The 23,315-nt window shown below is 44.8% G+C and overlaps 1 protein-coding gene across 1 annotated transcript in view; it reads left to right on the top strand.

Annotated features, from left to right (window-relative positions):
* Nucleotides 1–6,667: 6,667 nt before the first annotated feature.
* Nucleotides 6,668–23,315, top strand: part of LOC141047912 (cytochrome P450 2C20-like) — a 110,507-nt gene continuing 93,859 nt past the window's right edge. The window contains exons 1-2 of the mRNA XM_073543232.1: nucleotides 6,668–6,739; nucleotides 7,622–7,803. Coding sequence (XP_073399333.1) covers nucleotides 7,627–7,803 — 177 coding nt within the window. The 5' untranslated portion in view covers nucleotides 6,668–6,739; nucleotides 7,622–7,626. The remainder of the gene's footprint in view (nucleotides 6,740–7,621; nucleotides 7,804–23,315) is intronic.

Raw genomic sequence — 23,315 nt, 5'->3', positions numbered from 1 at the left:
GAATTGGCGAATATTGCAAGTTTGGCTACCGTAATCCGAACCGAACATTGAAGTATTCACTCACCTCTAGTTAGGAGAGCAGTCGGCGACCTTATCACATTTCTGTATGTCATCATGACTCTATAAGTTTCAATTGTACTCATGTCTGAAAGGTAAGAGGAAAATTGAACACAGTGTACCTGACTTTTATGTGTTCTCAATGCCGGCTTTCAGTTTAGCAAATGGCTTGGAGGAAACCTGCACACCAATCCCAGGGAGCAGCAAAATATCTGCCCCTGGGAGAAACCTCAGACTGCGAAAGCTGGCAGCCCGATGAAGCCACATTCTGGCTGTACCCCGCGCAAATGCCCTGCCTGCTCCCCTGCACTTCACCTCTGAGTAGGAATATTATGGGGAGGGGTAGGTTTTCTGTAATGTATTTAAAAAACATATAGAATTTTTTTATTTCCTTTTTTATGGTATGAATTATGTGTTTTGTAGAATGAAGTGTGAGAAACACAATGTGGTGCAATATAATTTTGGGCGATGGGGAAAGTGATGTGATGGGTTTGTGTCAAGACATATTATGGATTTTTGGTTTATTTATTTCTGCATTTATCCTCTTGTTTATGTGCTGCAGACCAGCACTAGTGATGATAGACAGAGTAGCAGGAGGTTATAGACTGCGTGCCCTAACTCCTGACACCTTTCTATCATAGCAGTGAAGCTCTGTGTATGCTGAATCCTTTCTATCATAACTGCAATGCACTGTGCGTCCTGAATCCTTTCTATCATAGCAGTGATGCTCTGTGTGTCCTGACTCCTTTCTATCACAGCTGCGATGCACTGCATGTCCTGACTCCTATCATAGCAGTGATGCTCTGTGTGTCCTAAATCCTTTCTATCATAGCAGTGATGCTCTGTGTGTCCTGACAACTTTCTATCATAGCAGTGATGCTCTGTGTGTCCTAAATCCTTTCTATCATAGCAGTGATGCTCTGTGTGTCCTGACAACTTTCTATCATAGCAGTGATGCTCTGTGTGTCCTAAATCCTTTCTTTCATAGCAGTGATGCTCTGTGTGTCCTGACTCCTTTCTATCATAGCAGTGATGCTCTGTGTGTCCTGACAACTTTCTATCATAGCAGTGATGCTCTGTGTGTCCTAAATCCTTTCTATCATAGCAGTGATGCTCTGTGTGTCCTGACAACTTTCTATCATAGCAGTGATGCTCTGTGTGTCCTAAATCCTTTCTTTCATAGCAGTGATGCTCTGTGTGTCCTGACTCCTTTCTATCATAGCAGTGATGCTCTGTGTGTCCTAAATCCTTTCTTTCATAGCAGTGATGCTCTGTGTGTCCTGACTCCTTTCTATCATAGCAGTGATGCTCTGTGTGTCCTAAATCCTTTCTTTCATAGCAGTGATGCTCTGTGTGTCCTGACAACTTTCTATCATAGCAGTGATGCTCTGTGTGTCCTAAATCCTTTCTATCATAGCAGTGATGCTCTGTGTGTCCTGACAACTTTCTATCATAGCAGTGATGCTCTGTGTGTCCTAAATCCTTTCTATCATAGCAGTGATGCTCTGTGTGTCCTGACAACTTTCTATCATAGCAGTGATGCTCTGTGTGTCCTAAATCCTTTCTTTCATAGCAGTGATGCTCTGTGTGTCCTGACTCCTTTCTATCATAGCAGTGATGCTCTGTGTGTCCTAAATCCTTTCTTTCATAGCAGTGATGCTCTGTGTGTCCTGACAACTTTCTATCATAGCAGTGATGCTCTGTGTGTCCTAAATCCTTTCTTTCATAGCAGTGATGCTCTGTGTGTCCTGACTCCTTTCTATCATAGCAGTGATGCTCTGTGTGTCCTAAATCCTTTCTATCATAGCAGTGATGCTCTGTGTGTCCTGACACCTTTCTATCATAGCGGTGATGCTCTGTGTGTCATGACTCCTTTCTATCATAGCTGTGATGCTCTGTGTGTCCTGACTCCTTTCTATCATAGCAGTGATGCTCTGTGTGTCCTAAATCCTTTCTATCACAGCTGCGATGCACTGCATGTCCTGACTCCTATCATAGTGAACCAATCACAAACTAAAATGTTTCTATACTAATGCACAAAGCATGGGCAACAAAGAAGGAGAATTGGAACTACTAACACAGGAAAAGAAATATGATGTCATTGGAATCACTGAAACTTGGTGGGACAATACACATGATTGGAATACAAGACTAGAAGGATACAACTTATTTGCAAGAAACAGACTTGATAAACGAGGAGGGGGTGTCGCATTGTATGTTAGAAACGCGTATATCTGCACAGAGATTGAAGCTTCAGAGACTGGGAGTTCTGTGGATACTGTTTGGGTAAGAATACAAGGACAGAACAATGGAAAGGACACCATTGTAGGCATTTACTACAGGCCGCCTGTGCAAGCTGAAGATATGGATGAACTCTTTATGCATCAAATGGCCAAGTTCTCCAAAAAATATGACATAGTTGTCATGGGAGATTTCAACTATCCAGACATTTGTTGGGAATCTCTCTCAGGCAAAACTAACAGGTCAAGGAAATTCTTATTCTCTCTTGCTGACAACTTTATCTTCCAAAAGGTAAGGGAGAAAACAAGGGGAACTGCTACCTTGGATCTAATCCTTATAAACAGGGAGGAAATGGTTGAGGAGGTAAAAGTGGCTGGGACCCTAGGAGGTAGCGACCATGCTATTTTAGAATTTTGGATAACTAGAGGCGGAAGACCTGTGAAGACTCAGACGTCAAGGTTAGATTTCAGAAAGGCAGATTTTAAGGGATTCAGAAAGAGAATTGGAGGGATCCAATGGCTGGATATCCTTAAAGGCAAAAATGTCCAGGAAGGATGGGAAATCTTGAAAAATGAAATTCTCAAAGCACAGTTGTTAACAATTCCGAAAAGAGGGAAGAATAGGAAGCATTTAAGGAAACCAGGATGGATGAACACAGAACTTAAGCACATGCTAAAAAGGAAGAAAAAAATGTTTATAAAATGGAAAGAGGGAGGCATATCTAAAGAAGAATATAATGCTGTCTGCAGAACCTGCAGGGCACAAATCAGATTAGCTAAAGCTGAAAATGAATTGAGGCTTGCAAGAGATGTCAAAAGCAATAATAAAGGATTTTGGGGATATGTCAAAAGTAAAAGAAAAGTCAAAGATGCTATAGGATTTTTACAGGATGAAAATGATGAAATGGTAAGACAGGATGTTGAGAAGGCTGAACTTTTAAATTCCTATTTTGCATCTGTTTTCTCTCAGAAAGGAAATGTAACATCAACTGTTATTCACTGTCCTATTAAGGGAATAGAAGAATCCAGGATATCTATAAACAGAAAGATAGTGAGGAAACACTTAGCTAACCTAAATGAATTCAAGTCTCCAGGTCCAGATGAATTACACCCCAGAGTACTGAAGGAGATAGCAGAAGAAATTTTTGAACCCCTCTCTATAATCTTTGAAAATTCTTGGAGAACAGGAGAAGTGCCAGAAGACTGGAGAAGAGCAAATGTTGTTCCTATCTTCAAAAAGAGGAAGAAGGTGGACCCAGGCAACTATAGGCCGGTGAGTCTGACTTCTATACCAGGAAAGATCTTTGAACAAATTATTAAACAACATGTATGTCAATACCTGGATAAGAATGAAGTGATTAAACAGAGTCAGCATGGGTTTGTAACTAATAAGTCATGTCAGACTAACTTAATTTCCTTCTATGACGGTATCACTGATTGGGTGGATCAAGGAAATGCTGTAGATATAGTATATCTTGACTTCAGCAAAGCATTTGACAAAGTCTCTCATACAATCCTTATTGAAAAAATGACTAAGTATGGAATGGACAAGGCAACTGTTAGGTGGATTCATAACTGGCTTAGTGATCGGACCCAAAGAGTGGTCGTAAATGGCTGAACATCCAGTTGGAAGAATGTCTCAAGTGGGGTACCACAGGGCTCTGTCCTGGGCCCTGTATTGTTCAACATCTTTATCAACGATTTAGATGAAGGAATTGAGGGTAAACTGATTAAATTTGCTGATGACACAAAGCTAGGAGGGATAGCTAATGCTAGAGAAGAGAGAGAGAGGATTCAAAAAGATTTAAATAAACTGGAGAAGTGGGCAGCAACTAACAGAATGGTTTTTAACAGGGAGAAATGCAAAGTACTACATCTGGGCAAAAAAAATGGAAAAAGCATATATAGAATGGGAGGAATAGGGCTAAGTGACAGCACATGTGAAAAAGACTTGGGTATACTAATAGATCACAGACTGAATATGAGTCAACAGTGTGATGCAGCAGCAAAAAAGGCAAATTCAATTCTAGGATGTATTAACAGAAGCATACAGTCTAGATCACGTGAAGTCATTATTTCCCTCTACTCCTCTTTGGTCAGACCTCATCTGGAATATTGTGTCCAGTTTTGGGCACCACATTTTAAAAAAGACATCAACAAACTGGAGCAAGTTCAGAAAAGAGCGACCAGAATGGTGACCGGTCTGCAAACCCTGTCTTATGAGGAAAGGTTGCAGGATTTGGGAATGTTTAGTTTGCAAAAGAGAAGACTGAGAGGAGACTTAATAGCTGTCTACAAATATCTAAAGGGCTGTCACATTGTAGAAGGATCAACTTTATTCTCATTTGCGCAAGGAAAGACTAGAAGCAATGGGATGAAACTGAATGGGAGGAGACACAGATTAGATATTAGAAAAAACTTTTTGACTGTTAGAGTGATCAATGAGTGGAACAGGCTGCCACGAGAAGTGGTGAGTTCTTCAATGGAAGTCTTCAAACAGAGGCTGGACAGACATCTGACTGGGATGATTTAGCGAATCCTGCTTTGAGCAGGGGGTTGGACCAGATGGCCCAGGAGGTCCCTTCCAACTCTACGATTCTATGATTCTATGATAGTAGTGATGTTCTGTGTGACCTAAATCCTTTCTATCATAGCAGTGATGCTGTGTGTCCTGACTCCTTTCTATCATAGCAGTGATGCTGTGTGTCCTGACTCCTTTCTATCATAGCAGTGATGCTCTGTGTGTCCTAAATCCTTTCTATCATAGCAGTGATGCTCTGTGTGTCATGACTCCTTTCTATCATAGCTGTGATGCTCTGTGTGTCCTGACTCCTTTCTATCATAGCTGTGATGCTCTGTGTGTCCTGACTCCTTTCTATCATAGCTGTGATGCTCTGTGTGTCCTGACTCCTTTCTATCATAGCGGTGATGCTCTGTGTCCTGACTCCTTTCTATCATAGCTGTGATGCTCAGCGTGTCCTGACACCTTTCTATCATAGCTGTGATGCTCTGTGTGTCCTGACTCCTTTCTATCATAGCTGTGATGCTCAGCATGTCCTGACTCCTTTCTATCATAGCTGTGATGCTCAGCGTGTCCTGACACCTTTCTATCATAGCTGTGATGCTCTGTGTGTCCTGACACCTTTCTATCATAGCTGTGATGCTCTGTGTGTCCTGACTCCTTTCTATCATAGCTGTGATGCTCTGTGTGTCCTGACAACTTTCTATCACAGCAGCGATCAGAGTCTATGAGTGTATACCACTCGAAACGCGTGCAGAACCTCCTGGGCACTCTTTGGGCGGCTATCCCATGTCAGGATAAAAACCGCAATGATGACTATAGCAGCCATGCTTGTATTTTAATGAAATAAATAAAGAAAATTCTGGATTTTACTCCTTGAGCTGGACTTTCCTTTTTCTATGAAGTAGTTTAAAATACAAAAGTGAAAAAAAAAGGTAATAAAAAAGCACAATGCTGTCAAAGGGACACTGAGCCAGTCATGTGATATCTATAATATACTGGAGTGCTCTAAAGATTATAGGGTCAATCTATCTCACAGAAAAGTGCAGTGTAGCATATATACAATTCACATGTAGATCAGAAATCAAGAATCACCAGCGCTACCAGCATACAAGCGGTATAGATCTCTCAAAAAATGCAATACAGCATATAGACAATTCATGTATAACTATCACCAGCGCCAGCAGTATTCTAGTAATGTAAGCTATATAGCCATGTGAATGATAGCAGCCGTTATAATACTAACAGCATTCCCATGACACACACCAAATACAGACTACATAGCCACATTAATAACATGTTGCTTTACTGCCTCAAAATAGTCATGGAATTAGACCCAAGTATAGTCGCTATGATTAGCGTCACCCAGAGAAAAAGAGGTAAATAATAATAGAGATACAAGAATGCAGTCAGGACACATTACCTGGTCAAAGACACATGTGGCTCAGCGTCCCCTCACCCCTGAGGGGACGCTGAGCCACACGTGTCTTTGACCAGGTAATATGTCCTGACTGCATTCTTCCTTGGTGGGATCAGACCTGACCTCTGCCCCTCAGATGCACCAATGGCCCTGTGCTCGGATATCTTGTTTGACTTCCCAGATCCATTTTGTAACCTCATGAGCTGAACAACTCAGAAAACCTAAGCCCTTGTCAAACTTGCAGAGATCCTTACACTTGTCCCCTCATATTCATTTGAACCCCCAAGGAAAATCTTTCCAGGAGCTTTATGAAACAAAGCTAAAAATTCTGGTGCAACCAGTATATAGAAGAGGCGGCCGCTCCATCACACATGGAGTCTGGAATAAAGGGCTCTGTGTACAAATAGAGTTAATGATTAACCCCCTTTATGTGACACATAACTTGCGCTGGACTCATTGAGAGAACTCAGTTCACCGGAGCAAAGGTACCAGAAGCCACAGGTCAGTACAGAGCTCAGACGGGAATGATAGAGGATATAGAAATACAGTATATAGATGTGTCTGCACATCGTTGTGTAGAGGGTCATATGTCTTACATGGGTCATAGGTGAATTATACCTTGGTTCTATAATGGTCTTTTGTGGTTCTGACATGGATCTTACTGAAAAGTGGACCTTTATCAGTTTGATGCTATCTAGATTGAGTTGTAGGGGGATCTCTGTTTGCTTCTCTTCATTTCCATAAGGAGATATGCACTTCCTTGGCCAGCTTCTCAAGTCATGGAGTCCAGAACATCTCAATTAGTGTCAGCAGTGTGAAAGATGGAAAGATGAGGATGGATGAAGGATAAGATGGAGATATAGACCAAGGATGGGGCGATGGACAGAACTAGGAGACCGATCAGGACGGAGGAAAGATAAGATATAGATATGATCAGAGGATGTGATGAGGGTCACAACTATTAGATCAGTATAGACGAAGAATAATTTGAGATATAGTCACAGGATGGGATGAGGGTCGCAACTAGAGGATTGATCAGGATGGAGGAAAACAAGATGGAGATACAGTCAGTGGATGTGACGAGGGTCAGGACTAAGATGACAAGAGAACAATCAGGATGATGAGGCATAAAATGGAGATATAGACAGAGATTTGGATGAAGTTCAAAACTAGGAGAGTAATCAGGATGGACGAATGATAAGACAGAGACATGGTCATTAAACAAGGAGGAGAACTAGGAGACTGATTAAGAAGGAGTAAGTGTCAGAGGACATCACGGTGGGATTGACCCCTGATGATGAACATTTGGAGAGATCATTGCCTTCAGTGTTAAGCGAGTGCAGAGCTGGTACCAATAATCATATCCTCTGTTTCTGTTCACAGGAGCCATGGAGCTGTCCACCATCCTCGCTCTTTCTCTTGTCCTTCTTCTCACTGCCTACATTTTCTTGTCCTGGTCGAAACAGCATAGATACCGGTCACTGCCTCCTGGACCTGCCCCAATTCCTCTGCTGGGTACCCCCAAATACATGGATTTAAGAGCAGCCCCCAAGACGTTCTCAGAGGTGAGTGTCCACAAGGAGACACAGTGCAGTGCATGTTTAGTAATGCAGATATTGAGTGTCCTGTTCTTTGTTAATCATGGGCGTAGAGATTGGTGAATATATATAAAAGCAAATTTACCGGGTAAATTATTTGATCCACCAAATCAGACCATAATAGACCAAAGTGAAAAAAGAAGTAAACCAAGCCACTCTTCAAAATAATAGGAAAAAATGGAGTTTATGAAGCTAAAAATATGTTAAAACATTGTAAAATATAAACACAGATAGGTCTTGGGAAAGCAGAGGCAACTACTACATCAATGGAATGGAAACACATAGGGGAAGATAAATGAATGTAATGGACACTATGGTCCTTATCCCCACATAGCACCATCCACAAACAGTCAAAGATAGATCATAATAAATATGCCCAGTTCTTACCCATTGTGTATATAAAAGAGGATAAATGAACCTAATGAGAGTCCCCAATGCGCGTTTTGCTTTCTAGTGTAAGGAGATAGACTGGACCACAGGTACCTGCATGCCAGGTCCAGAACTAGAAAGGCTGCATCCTTTGTTCCCGGGGGAAAGCCTGAGTGCGGCGGACCATCCCCTGCTGTCTGGGGGAAGCAAGAGAGAGGTGGGCCTTCCCCTGCTGCAGGAGGGAAGGAGGAGAGAGACGGAGCTTCCTGCTCACCCAGGAGAGCCGGGAAAGTGTGCCCAGCAGCAGGGGGATAAAAGGGAGAAGCGAGCCAAATATGTCAGTCTGGCACTGGCGCAGAGCAGTGTGGAGGACAGTGCAGAGCGCTGCAAGCAGAGCAGAGAACAGCTCGCTCTGCTTCCCCCACAAGAAAGTACCGGTTTGGCGGAGGGCTGTATAGAAAAAGCCCCTGTCGCCTGCAGAGTGGAGCCGTGCCAGCAGAGCAGAGCTAAGCCGAGTGCCGTACCTGGCGTGATTGTGAGTAACCCCACACGCTCTGCCCAAGAGTGACCTCATACTTGACAGACCCATGCATACAGGTCCACCGTTTGTGGACGACCAACTGTCAGCTCCCTGCTACCCTTCACACTAGGAGGTGACCCTAGTGATGGCACAGACTGCACTGTGAGTGTGACGCACAGAGAGAGACAGGCAGATGGCTAGGACAGAGCCTTGCTATCAAGGACTTGTGTACACCATGGAGCAAAGTCCCGTTCCGGCGGTTCTGCACACTAAACTCAGTACCGTGCTAGATACGTTTCAGCATGGGAAATCTTCCTGCCTCTGTAGGGAAGGTGACCTGACGGACGGACTTGTCAGTAAGTAGGAAGGAGGGTTTGCACATTTTAGGCAGATAGCAGTTATGACAGTGGGGAAACAGCTAGGAAAGTGTAGGTAACGTGCAGTACCTGGGGTTGACCACAAGATGGTAGGGAGGAGTGTGAGATCAGGACTTGACAGCAGCTTAGGGCTTTAGAAACCGTTGGTCATGGGGGCGGAGTTACAGTGAACCGGGAAAGTTATAAATTTGACAGGAGGGTTCCAGAAAGTTCCAGTCCCCGGGAGGAGCTCAAGAGACGAGAAGTCCGTGACTAATTGTGTGTTGTGAGGAGAGCTAAACCAGGGGACTGAGGAGGAAAGAAGACAAGGGGGTGGTCCTGACACGAAGTACCGCAGTACAGACGGGGTCCCGAGGGAAAGCATACCGAATTTGACGACGACAGCTGACCAGTAAAATTGCTGTTGGTGTACAGGCCTAAGGCGGCCACAGTGACCAAACTGGCAGAAACGTCACTAAGCTGAAAAAGGGACGGTGTGTGTATCTACGTCCCAAGTGAAAGTACGGTGTGTGTGTACCGGGGCCTGGAAACGGAGGGCCGTGAAGAAATTGCGGTGTATTGCTGGGGCCGTCAGACGGACGGCTGGAAATAAACTTGGACCTGTTGTACCTGAAATCGGCCTCCATCTGGTGTCTGTAACGTCTTTGCGTGGTATAAAGAGGGACCACCCCCCAGTCCGGCCCACCATCTTACACCTCCCAGAGACTTCGCCGAGAACGCCCCGTGCCGCTGTTGTCGGTGCCACCGTTGGAACCCTGAAGAGCGGCACCCAAGAAGACTATAGACTGATAACTTTCACCTCTTCATTACTGAACTTTTGTTCGTCCCTGACCTACGCTGCCACTCTCCCAGTTCTGCCCCATTCCTTATCAACACCCTATAAGCCCTCATTCCCTGCGTGGAATACATTCCCCTGTAAATAAACCTATTAACCCTTGCTCTGCCTGCTTCCCGTCACTGCATCCCGCGTTCCTACCTGATACCTTACACTAGCATAGTAGCTTTCTCAAGGAGAAAATAGATAGTGAAGAAACCCTGGAGGATGCTAAGAACCCATGACCCCAGTCATGTGACTGGTGGTCAACCAATGAGATCGGACTGTCAGAGCATCCTCGAATCACTGAGCGCAAACCAAACACCCCCAGCCATCAAGCAGTCAGTGCGCATGTCCAGGAGCAGGGACGTATAACCATGGCTCCCGGACATGGGCAAAAAGTATAAAGATGGCGAGAAGTGGATGGAGGCGTGAGGAGGTGCATAGCACATGTGCACACCGCTCACATCAGTGAGCTAATAATATTATGGGCTATCAATTGAAGATTGCCAATTATATAGAATCCTGGGCGTAAAGCGGAGCGAACACAATATATTGCCAATATAAAAAACAGTTAAGCAACAAACTGGATGAGGATAATATCAGCTCACCGATGAGGGTAGTCGATCCAGAATGGGTGCAGTGCAAAGAAATCCTGAGTCTATTTTCCTACTAGGAGGTTACCTGTTTTTTGTTCCCAATCCCTAGACTTCTCAGGGAACCCCTTCCTCCTACCTATAGGTCTTTGTTTGAGTCTAGTCTAGGAAACGTTGGTGGGTCTATTCACAAGGAATAGGTCGCCCACTCCATCGTAGGGTTTCAGCCTAGTCCTAGTACAGGGTCAGTTTCTCCCCCATCTACCCTAGTCCTGAGTTGCAGATTCATAACACCACCAAGGGATTGAATATCTGGAAGAAATTATTTTGCTTAAAATGAGTAGGCCTAGTGTTTAACTGTTTTTGATATTGGGTCGCCCTCCCAGGGTTGTGGGTTACTCGGTACCGGGCCGGTGTCGGCGGGATGTGTCAAAGCAGCGGTGACCCGGTCCGTGGCCCTGGGCGCCCAATTAATAGGGGGGGGGGGTTTGAATGGTGGAGTGTAGTTGATTAAATGAATAGTTTGTGACGCCACCTGTGGTGTTCGGCAAGTGAGATGTTGAGCCGACGCTGCGTGCAGATCCTCTGGGACTGGTGGTGTGTTGCAGCCAAGATGGTGAAGCTCCCACAGGTGGAGCTGTGGTCCCAGGGCAGTGTAGATGTAGGGGTAGAGGAGAGGCACTGGCGGTGTAGAGGCTGGTACCCCGATGTAGTGGTACAGGGTGTGTTAGTGCAGGAATAATTGGAGGACACCAGGGCATGTAGTTCCAAAGCTTTACTCACAGTCTGTAGTACACACAGGTGCCTGCCTCCGTGCTGTGTCCTCCGGGCCAGGGACTCAATCAACCTCCAGGCCAGATGGAATGCTCCCTTCCACACTCCGCCAACATGTGCCTTTCTGAACGTCTCCTCTTATAGCGCCTTTGGTGTGAAGTATTCCTAGTACTGAGTTACACTGGAGTTCCTCCTGACAGATGTTCCCAAGAACCATACTTGTACGGCAGACAGCTGTAGCCTGCTTCGGGGACTCCTTACTCCTGAGTCCCGGCTCACTATCCAAGTTGCTGTTGTGCCCCCAAGTCTTAGATGGGAGTAGTGCATTTACAGCACACTACTCCACCGGTGTCTGCTGTAGGTCCATTACTATCCATACAACCTCGGGGATCGGGCCCCGGCCTTGCGCTTAGAACTTCTAGGCAGGGTTCTCTCCTAACCCACGTCCTCTGTTCCCTTTTACTCCTTCGTTCCATACTAGTCTCTCCTTCTCATGGGAGATCAGGTTTTTGTTCAATGTTTTTCTCCTTCTTTCCTTTCCCGTGCCAGCAGACCCAGGTCACTGAGATCTGCTGCAGCACCTCCTTCCTCCATCCCTCTCCCAGGGATCTTCTCTCCTCACTCTCCACTACTGACTGACTTACTGCTTGAAATCCTAAACCTTCCCGCTCTTTTATGTACTCTAACTCCACCCGCCTCCCAGCACGTTTCGTGTTCCAAGCAGGGAGCCACCAAAGGTGCTCTGCTACACTCCAAGCAGGAAGCCGCAATGTGGCTTTGCTGAACTACTGTGTTGTGTGGGATGCAGGTGTTGGAGCGTGGTCAGGAGCCTGCAACCTACCTGGATGGTGGGGCACCACACCTCAGGAGGAGGTGCAATACCTCTGTGGCAACTGAATCCTCAGGGGCGCCACAATATATTTCAGTATGTGTCAACAAAGTCTATATTTTTAAAAATATTCAATCCCTTGGCAGCAGCTGGATTTGTTCTTGTTTATAAAATCTGTTGTAATATTACATATATGTATAAGAAAATGATATCGTGCTTCATCAAGTATAGATGGCAGACTAGTAGCAGAGAGGAGCAAATCCGAATTCCACCAGATATGATAATGACTCGAGAAAACGTCCATATTTCAAGCAGAAAATATTTTGGAAAGATTAATAAAAAAAAGGTAGATAATTATCTGATGAGGGACTGCAAGAAAACAGAGTAAAGGCATCAATAAATATATAATGTGAAGAGAGTAAATACAAATGCAGAAGCATAAGTGGCAAGAAAATGTCATGACAAGACAGATGCAAAACTAAGTGCGTCCTTTAGACCAGGAAGAGTCAAAGTACCCAAAGAAGCAATCCACTTGTTTCCACGTTGAGCAATAATTTTTTAAGTGTCCCCTCTTTTTAGGTCACTATGAACAATAGCGATGCCACGTACCATGAGAGTCTTAGGATGACAATTGGGATGAATCTTAGATTGTTTTTAAATCTGCAATCTCCTCTACTGTCCTGGCAGCACCATGTCCCTCACAGGCTCCCATACTCTGACCCTCAATTCCCTTGAAGTGAGTCCCACAGAAATTTTGGGACAACCACAGGTTACGTAACTAAAATGTTACGTTGGCACAACTATTGGTTATGTATTGGCTGATGGAAATATGCTGCAACCCGTCGGCGGAGTCAAACATGGTGCTGCGAAGGACATTGGTGCAGGCAGGACGGTGGCCATGGGGAAAGCAACCAATGTTGGGCCTCTAGTTCCAAAAACGCTCCATGCCCATTGTGTATGTGGCTTTTAACAAGAATATTTTCTAGATTCTTAGAACGTTTTGATGTCATAAGAGAAGTGAATGGTAAACTAGGTTTCAAAGATGGTTCAGTTTTGTTTCTTGGCCAATGTTTATTGAGAATCAATCTCATATTGTGCCATTCATGATTATAGGTAGAAATGAAGTGAACCCTCCTGCCTTGTTTCCTGTATCTGTGTGAATCAGGCAGTTGTTGGAGGGACTTCGAAGGGAAAGGATCAAAGCTGGGATGGATGGATGAACTATGGAGTTTGGGAGATTGATTGTCATCTGGAGGGGTATCCATGAGCTACGGTCGTGATATCCACCGTCTGGAGGAACATAGGCTGTGACTGCACACTATACCGGCTGGAGATACAGAAGCTGTGGGCCATTCAAAAGTTGGGAGACATTGGGTATCGCCTGGTCAGGGAGCACTGGAACTATTGATCTCAGATTGGGAACTTGTGGACTGTGGACATTGTATGTCGGCCATCTACATGGATTTGTAGTACAACCATGGATGTATGGAATAAAAAATAGCTGCATCGTTAACCTGCCTAGGTGATTTTTATAAGCCACAATCTCAGAACTTCACAGTGGCCATACACTACATGACCATATACTGTCCAATGTCATCAGTCTCCTTCTGCACTGGTGGCTCCCCTGCCTCCGCAGCCTCCAGACATGCGATCTTTACCTTTTTTCCTACTATATTGTTGCTATTATCGTTGGCGGCAGGATATGTATCAGAGGAGACGATGTGGCGTTCCCGCTGACCTGAGTCTGTACTTTGCCTTCTAATATCTAATAATAATGATGGAGATGGCTCTTTTCCCAGATACATTCACAAACAGACAGATCAATCATAAACTCACAAGACATTGTGAACTTTCCTACATACACCAAACAGACAGGGACAATCAGTACAGATATGCTGTTTTGCTGTGTTTAGCTCACAGAGGATTGTAAGAGCCACCATTATACAAAAATAAAGGACGTATGTCACCTAATCCGTACGGTTACGTCCTGGACTGTCATATCTTTTGCTATTGCCATGGGCTATGGTGGGACTTCTGCTAGTTTATTTTGTGTCCCAAGCTTCGTATCACTGTGGGAGTGTCTGCATCAGAGCTGGCTAGTAGTGGGGGAGAGGAGCACTTGTTATATGTGCTGTGATACACCAGGCTATAGACAGGGCCAAAGAGGAGCAAAACGCGAAGATCCAGCAATCTCTGCTGTTGGTGTAGCCGGTCCTAGGTAGTAGAAACCAGCCCATCTTCAAGAGAGATTGGAGTGGACACAGACAGGAGATGGCCCCTGTGTAAGAACAAGATCTGGGATTTTTCAGTCCTATAGTGCAACAAAATGTACAGTTCACCTGCTTTGGAGGTGGTGGTGGTCCTGTTACCTACTGGGGCCCTGTCTGTTCTGTCCTCACTAAATGAACCAGGATTCATGTAGCTTATACAGGCAGCTAAACCGCTATACCGGGGGTCCAATAAGGAGACTGTAGGTTGAATCTGTGCTTAATTGAACGTAGAGGTATATTGATGCGTGGTGAAACTACAAACAAAATTTGTATATACACTCAGTCAATACAGGGTACATCAGGAATTCATATATACATAATACATTATAAATCAACATCTGCACTAATAGCTAACCAGGGGAAGGACTGATTAACCAGGCTAATATTGGACAGGAATTAGGTACAGGAAACATAAATACATATCAGCGATGCTATCACAAGAGGAGAAGAGAAATGAGATGCTTCCTGAGTGCAGGCTGAAGGAAAATGGTGGACTGGAGGGAAATACCATAATCCTTTGCAAAAGGCTACCAGGATGCATTGCAACCTTACCAGAATGCACTGAAAAAGCTTACCAGAATGCACTGTAACAGTGGGAAAAGTAGGAGCATCAAAAGTGAAAGTAAAATAGCACTGCGGTTATGACTCTGGTCACTAGAGGGAGCCAGAAACAATGAAAGCAATAGAATCTATGGAAAACTGAACATTCTATATATTCTCCAGTAAACCACTGTAAATATAAACAAGCAGACAGTCAAAGATTATGAATTAGATGTCGGAAACAGAACACTGTAAGTCAGCATAAGTTGCACCAATGGTGTGCTCTTCCCTGCCATCATTAAACATGGACAGAGAGCAGGCGAGGATTGCCGCCAGAAGATACCAAATAATCTTATTCCAGTTCATCTGCCAGTAATGGTGCAGATAAGAAACCACAAGATGCTGAAGGGTTAGCTATACCTGAAGAAGTCTATACGCTGTGGATTGTGAGTACAGACGTTTGCCACCACACAGACGGCTGTACACCGGTGTTAGGAGACGGATTTCTGCGTTTACTCCGCAGGGATCCAGACCCTCACATTCTGCAGTCTCCTCCTATTTTTCCACTGCAGAGGAGATTGCAGAGGAGATTGCCTTGCAGCAAATCTCTCCTGAGGCTAAGTCCTTCTGTCCTCTTACTGGGCATGCTCATGGGACGATCTCCCATTGGAGATCGGGAGTCATGTGCTCAGGTCCTGCTCCAGTTCTCATTGGTCCATCTCAGAGATCTGGAGGCTTCTGGAAGGTCCCAGCTGCTATAAAAGGCGCGCATGGCTGTTCCGCCATGCGCTAGTATAGTCATACTTGCTGCTGTGTGTATGAGGACGGATGTATGATTCTGGTGACTGACTCATTATAAAACCCTTACCCTCTGATATTACGCATGTGAACAGGGACTGAGTTAGTTTCAGCGCCAGCGCTCCACTGCTTCAACTCGCACAGCTGCTAGCGTCCAACATTGCGCTTGCGCCTTGCCTTTGTCGTTTGGCGGCAGTGTCCACGCCGCGCTGCAGTAGCAGCCTCCTTTGCGTTTGCAGTTGCAACGCTCTGCACACGGTAGGTCTAGACGGACGTAGTGCTGCCGTCTTGGTCTACTCCTGTGACCGTATACCGTGTGTGCGTTTTTTACTGAGTTCTGTGACTACAACAGGCTCAGTTATTTGAGTTTATACTTTTGGCATCTATATGAGTTTAACGGAGATTGCTCTGCACACCTTGGTGGAGTTTAACCCTGTGCTCATTTCTGCCATATTGCTCCTGCCACCACTTAGCAGCGGTTATTTCACCTACTGCACGGTGGACTCCGAGCGGCGAACGCACTTCATTTATATTTTTATTTAGTGCGTTCCGCCATTCCTAACACACCGGTATCTGAATGTAAGGGACTGATACACGGTAACCGTGTGAGTAGCTGCAGTGGTGCACATCATAGAATCGCAGAGTTGGAAGGGACCTCCTGGGCCATCTGGTCCAATCCCCTGCTCAAAGCAGGATTCGCTAAATCATCCCAGACAGATGTCTGTCCAGCCTCTGTTTGAAGACTTCCATTGAAGGAGAACTCACCACTTCTCGTGGCAGCCTGTTCCATTCATTGATCACTCTAACTGTCAAAAAGTTTTTTCTAATATCTAATCTGTGTCTCCTCCCATTCAGTTTCATCCCATTGCTTCTAGCCTTTCCTTGTACAAATGAGAATAAAGTGGATCCTTCTACAATGTGACAGCCCTTGAGATATTTGTAGACAGCTATTAAGTCTCCTCTCAGTCTTCTCTTTTGCAAGCTAAACATTCCCAAATCATGCAACCTTTCCCCATAAGACAGGGTTTGCAGACTGGTCACCATTCTGGTCGCTCTTTTCTGAACTTGCTCCAGTTTGTTGATGTCTTTTTTAAATTGTGGCACCCAAAACTGGACACAATATTCCAGATGAGGTCTGACCAAAGGGGAGTAGAGGGAAATAATGACTTCACGTGATCTAGACTGTATGCTTCTGTTAATACATCCTAGAATTGCATTTGCCTTTTTTGCTGCTGCATCACACTGTTGACTCATATTCAGTCTGTGATCTATTAGTATACCCAAGTCTTTTTCACATGTGCTGTTACTTAGCCCTATTCCTCCCATTCTGTATATGTTTTTTTAATTTTTATTGCCCAGATGTAGTACTTTGCATTTTTCCCTGTTAAAAACCATTCTGTTAGTTGCTGCCCACTTCTCCAGTTTATTTATATCTTTTTGAATCCTCTCTCTCTTCTCTAGTAGTAGCTGTTAGGAGTCGGATTTCTGCATTTACTCAGCAGGGATCCAGATCCTCACATTCTGCACTCTCCTCCTATTTATCCACTGCAGAAGAGATTGCAGAGGAGATTGCCTTGCAGCAAATCTCTCCTGAGGCTAAGTCCTTCTGTCCCCTTACTGGGCATGCTCATGGGACGATCTCCCCTTGGAGATCGGGAGTTATGTGCTCAGGTCCCGCTCCAGTTCTCATTGGTCCATCTCAGAGACCTGGAAGTGTGCATAAGGTCCAGGCTGCTATAAAAAGCGCGCATGGCTGTTCCGCCAAGCGCTAGTATGGACTTAATTGCTGCTGTGTGTGTGAAGACGGATGCATGATTCTGGTGACTGACTCATTTGAAACCCCTTCCCTCTGATATTACGTATGTGGATAGGGACTGAGTCAGAAACAGCGCCAGCGCTCCTCTGCATCCACAGCTGCTAGCGTCCAACATTGCGCTTGCGCCTTGCCTTTCTCGTTTAGCTGCAGTGTCCATGCCGTGCTGCAGTAGCAGCCTCCTTTGCGTTCGCAGTTGCAACGCCGCGCACACGGTAGGTCTAGACTGATGTAGTGCCGCCGTCTTGGGCTACTCCTGTGACCTTATACCGTGTGTGCGTTTTTTTCTGAGTACTGTGACTACAACAAGCTCAGCCATTTGTGTTTGTACTTTTGGCATCTCTGTGAGTTTAACTGAGATTGCTCTGCGCACCTGGATGAAGTTTAACCCTGTGTACATTTCCGCAATATTGCTCCTGCCACCACTTAGCGGCGGTTATATCACCTACTGCACGGTGGACCCAGAGCGGCGAACGCACTTTATTATTATTTTTATTTAGTGCGTTCCGTCGTTCCTAACAATTAGCTATCCCTCCTAGATTTGTGTCATCAGCAAATTTAATCAGTTTACCCTCAATTCCTTCATCTAAATCATTGATAAAGATGTTGAACAATACAGGGCCCAGGACAGAGCCCTGTGGTACCCCACTTGAGAAATTCTTCCAACTGGATGTGCAGCCATTTACGACCACTCTTTGGGTCCGATCACTAAGCCAGTTATGAATCCACCTAACAGTTGCCTTGTCCATTCCATACTTAGTCATTTTTTCAATAAGGATTGTGTGAGACACTTTGTCAAATGCTTTGCTGAAGTCAAGATATACTATATCTACAGCATTTCCCTGATCCACCCAATCATTAATTCCGTCATAGAAGGAAGTTAAGTTAGTCTGACATGACTTATTAGTTACAAACCCATGCTGACTCTGTTTAATCACTTCATTCTTATCCAGGTACTGACATACATGTTGCTTAATAATTTGTTCAAAGATCTTTCCTGGTATAGAAGTCAGACTCACCGGCCTATAGTTGCCTGGGTCCACCTTCTTCCCCATTTGCTCTTCTCCAATCTTCAGGGACTTCTCCTGTTCTCCAAGAATTTTCAAAGATTATGGAGAGGGGTTCAAAAATGTATTCTGCTATCTCCTTCAGTACTCTGTGGTGTAATTCATCTGGACCTGGAGACTTGAATTCATTTAGGTTAGCTAAGTGTTTCCTCACTATCTTTCTGTTTATAGATATCCTGGATTCTTCTATTCCCTTAATAGGACAGTGAAGAATAGTTGATGTTACATTTCCTTTCTGAGAGAAAACAGATGCAAAAAATTTAAAAGTTCGGCCTTCTCAACATCCTGTCTTACCATTTCATCATTTTCATCTTGTAAAAATCCTATAGCATCTTTGACTTTTCTTTTACTTTTCACATATCACCAAAATCCTTTATTATTGCTTTTGATGTCTCTTGAAAGTGTCAATTCATTGTCAGCTTTAGTTAATCTGATTTGTGCCCTGCAGGTTCTGCAGACAGCATTATATTCTTCTTTAGATATGCCTCCTTCTTTCCATTTTATAAACATTTTTCTTCCTTTTTAGCATGTGCTTAAGTTCTGTGTTCATCCATCCTGGTTTCCTTAAATGCTTCCTATGCTTCCCTCTTTTTAAAAATTGTTAACAATTGTGCTTTGAGAATTTAATTTTTCAAGATTTCCCATCCTTCCTGGACATTTTTGCCCTAAGGATATCCAGCCATTGGATCCCTCCAATTCTCTTTCTGAATCCCTTAAAATATGCCTTTCTGAAATCTAACATTGACGTCTGAGTCTTCACAGGACTTCCTCCTCTAGTTATCCAAAATTCTAAAATAGCATGGTCGCTACCTCCTAGGGTCCCAGCCACTTTTACCTCCTCAACCATTTCCTCCCTGTTTATAAGGATTAGATCCAAGGTAGCAGTTCCCCTTGTTTTCTCCCTTACCTTTTGGAAGATAAAGTTGTCAGCAAGAGAGGATAAGAATTTCCTTGACCTGTTAGTTTTGCCTGAGAGAGATTCCCAACAAATGTCTGGATAGTTGAAATCTCCCATGACCACTATGTCATATTTTTTGGAGAACTTGGTCATTTGATGCATAAAGAGTTCATCCATATCTTCAGCTTGCACAGGCGGCCTGTAGTAAATGCCTACAATGGTGTCCTTTCCAATGTTCTGTCCTTGTATTCTTACCCAAACAGTTTCCGCAGAACTCCCAGTCTCTGAAGCTTCAATCTCTGTGCAGATATTGATATTGATTGATTGATATACGCGTTTCTAACATACAATGCGACACCTACTCCTCGTTTATCAAGTCTGTTTCTTGCAAATAAGTTGTATCCTTCTAGTCTTGTATTCCAATCATGTGTATTGTCCCACCAAGTTTCAGTGATTCCAATGACATCATATTTCTTTTCCTGTGTTAGTAGTTCCAATTCTCCTTGTTTGTTGCCCGTGCTTTGTGCATTAGTATAGAAACATTTTAGTTTGTGATTGGTTTCTCTTTCTCCAATATTTTTATTAATTAGATTCTTTTGTCTTTGTTCTTCCTTTCCACTTCTAATAGCAGAGTTCTCAATAGCATTTGTCAGGTGTATGGCTTTTTCTGGTCTTTTGCTTCCCTTCCCATATTGTTCTAGTTTAAAGCTCTCCTTACAAGTGTAGCAAGGCGACTTCCAAATACATGTTTTCCAATCTTCGTAAGGTGCACCCCATCTCTAGCAAGTAGTCCATCGTATAGGTAAATTCACTCCGTGATCCAGAAATCCAAATCCTCGCTGACGGCACCATCGACGTAGCCAGTTGTTCACCTGCAGAATCTTATTCCACCTCCTTGTTCCATGGCCATCCACTGGGAGGATGGAAGAGAAGACCACCTGCGCTCCCAGTTCTTTCACTTTCTTGCCTAAGTCTTCAAAGTCTCTGCAGATGGTTTTCAGGTCGTTTCTTGCGGTGTCATTTGTCCCCACATGTAGTAGCAGGAATGGGTAGTCATCTGTAGGTCTGAAGAGTCCTGATATCCTGTCAGACACATCTTTAATTTTTGCACCTGGAAGACAGCACATTTCTCTTGAGGTTATATCCGGTCTGCGGATAGCGGCCTCTGTTCCTCTCAGCAGGGAATCCCCCATGACCACCACTCTCCGTTTCTTCTTCATGATTGTCAGAAGGCTATAGAGAGACGGCCATGAGAGGGGACAAGACTACATTTGTGCAAGACATTGCCCCTTGTGAAATATTCTGTATCCATCCACCATGTTGCCTCTTGAGAGACTCAGTAACAATCCAGCTAGACGCATCTTTCTGAGTAAAGCTGTTCCAGGCCAGTCTCCTGTAGGATTCCTCATTCAGTCTGCCATTCCTGAGACGTGACACCAGACACCACTCCACAACACTTTGCTATCTATGTGGTGGATGAAATCTTGATTGCAGACATAAACCACAACGATCCCATCTGCAACTGCACTTCTCTCTTTCCCGGAGTCTTGAGCCTCTTTGTGCTCCTCTACTATCCTTCTTTAGGCTCATCTGGTCTTCCTCCACTCGGGACACCATGCAGGGGCCTCCTATAATCTTAGCCTTATATCTGTCCATAGGTGGCACATGAGTTGACTAATGCCACATACCCCCACTTTCTATGTGCATTGCAGGTTCATTCTTGCAGCATGAACATTTCTTCCTGCTCTCACCATCTACAATAACTGACTCCTCCTGCTGGAATAGCAGAAGCTTGGATATGCCCTGTTGCAATAAGGGAGGGCATAATTGCATCTTAACACCTGTACCAGCCATATCACTGGTCAGACTTGCAGGACACCTCACACACTCGGTGTGGCACCCCTGAGGGTTCAGTCGCCACAGAGGTACTGCACCTCCTCCTGAGGTGTAGTATCCCACTTCCCAGGTAAGATGGTGACACCTGACCAGACTCCAGCACCTACATCCATCACAGACATCTTAGAACAGCAGAGCAACCTTTGTGGCAGCTGCTTTGATTCATGAAGGGTGGTGGGTTGTGGGTGGAGCTTAGATTGCACTAGAGGGGAAAGCTGACAGGAAGTTAGGTCAGACTTCCCTAAGGGGGATGGAGGGAAAGGACATAGATGAAGCAGCCTCCTGTTAGCTGGAGCTGTTAGCAAGGAAAGAGAAAGAAGGAAGGATCAGTTGTTCAGAAAGAAGATAGATAAGAACGGAACGTGAGGAGGAGAGAGACTGGGGATTGGGGCTAGTGCAGAGCCCTTCCCTAAGTTCATTGCGCCAAGGCCGGGCGCCGGTATCCGAGGCTGTGTGTAATACTAATGATCCTACAGCAGAAACTGGAGGAACAGAAGTTGAGACCACTTTATTCCCACCTAAGACTCGAAGACACAGCAGCAACGTGTGTGAGCCGGGACATGATTGTATGGAGTCCTGAAGCAGTCTAGAGCTTCCTGTCATATGAGTGGAGTTAAAAGTAACATCAAGAAGGAGGCACTTGAGTGTAATTCAGAACTACAAGTACTTCAGATTAGCGCTAGAAGGGAGAAGTTCAGAAAAGGCACATTTGGAAGGGAGTGCTGGAAGGGTGTATTCCATCTGCCTGGGAGTTGGCTGAGTCCCTGACCTGGAGGCTGCTGCACTGAAGCGGGCACCTGTCTGTGCCAGAAACGTGAGTAAAAGAATTGGAACTGCATTCAGCTGTGTCATTGCCTTCTTCCTGCGCCAACCTACTCAGCACTGCTACATCTCTGTGCCTAACATTATACCATCTACCTCAACACCTACTACTACTGCCCTGGGACTACAGCTCTGCCTGTGAAGAGCTATTACATCTTTGCTGCGCCCCACCATCTGTCCCAGAGAATCTGCACTGCACCTTCATTGCCGAGTACCACAGGAGGCGTCATGAATTATACACCTATAACCTTAATTCATCTCCATTTCACCCATTTTACATGGACACCCAGGGCCATGGACCGGTTCACTGCCACCGCGACACATCCCTCTAAGACACCAGCCCGGTACCGAGTAATCCCCACTCCTGCCCTGGGAGTGATCCACTCGGCACAATGATTGTCCTTAAAGACCAACGCTTTAGACATCATCCGTCACCCCAACCGCAGGCTCTCTGTTCCAGGAAGCAGAGGATCTGGACACACACAACTCCTCTTTCTGCATTGAGCTCTTAACACCCTTGTACATATAAGCAGTACACAACGCAAAATAACATCTCACCAGCAGGACAGGAAGATCTTCACCTGTTACCCATTAGTACATCACCTGCAATTTATAGAGACATTGTACTGAGATTCAAGAACAAAGCAAAATGGCTCAGTCTCCATGAGGCTATGTGCACACGTAGTTTTCGGTGGTGCGGATTTTGGAAAAACAGCAGGTCAAAAAGATCTGCGGTTTATCTGCGGTTTAGGCTGCGGTTTCACACCTCTACAATGGAGGAGATATGAAACCGCAGCGGATTCCGCACAATCAATTGACATGCACAAACAATTGACATGCTGCGGATTGTAACCCGCAGCAAACCCGCAGCATGTGCACAGCGTTTTTGGTTTTACCCGTTGGAAACAATGGTACTGTACAACACAGCAGAAACTTCTGCGGACCCGCAGGGCCAGAAATGCTGCGGATCCGCAGCAGAATCCGCAGCGTGTGCACATAGCCTAGGGCTGCTGCGAGCCTCGACATCGAAAAGTCGCCCCTATTGGGCTCAAGTGTTTAAGATCAAAAATTGAAAATTTCTTCTTGATTCAGATTA

Source organism: Dendrobates tinctorius, unplaced genomic scaffold (genome assembly GCF_039654945.1).
Source record: "Dendrobates tinctorius isolate UK_male_01 unplaced genomic scaffold, ASM3965494v1 ptg000130l, whole genome shotgun sequence".
NCBI lineage: Eukaryota > Metazoa > Chordata > Amphibia > Anura > Dendrobatidae > Dendrobates > Dendrobates tinctorius.
The sequence above is the reverse complement of the archived record's forward strand: the minus strand, read 5'-3'. Positions and strand labels throughout refer to the sequence as shown.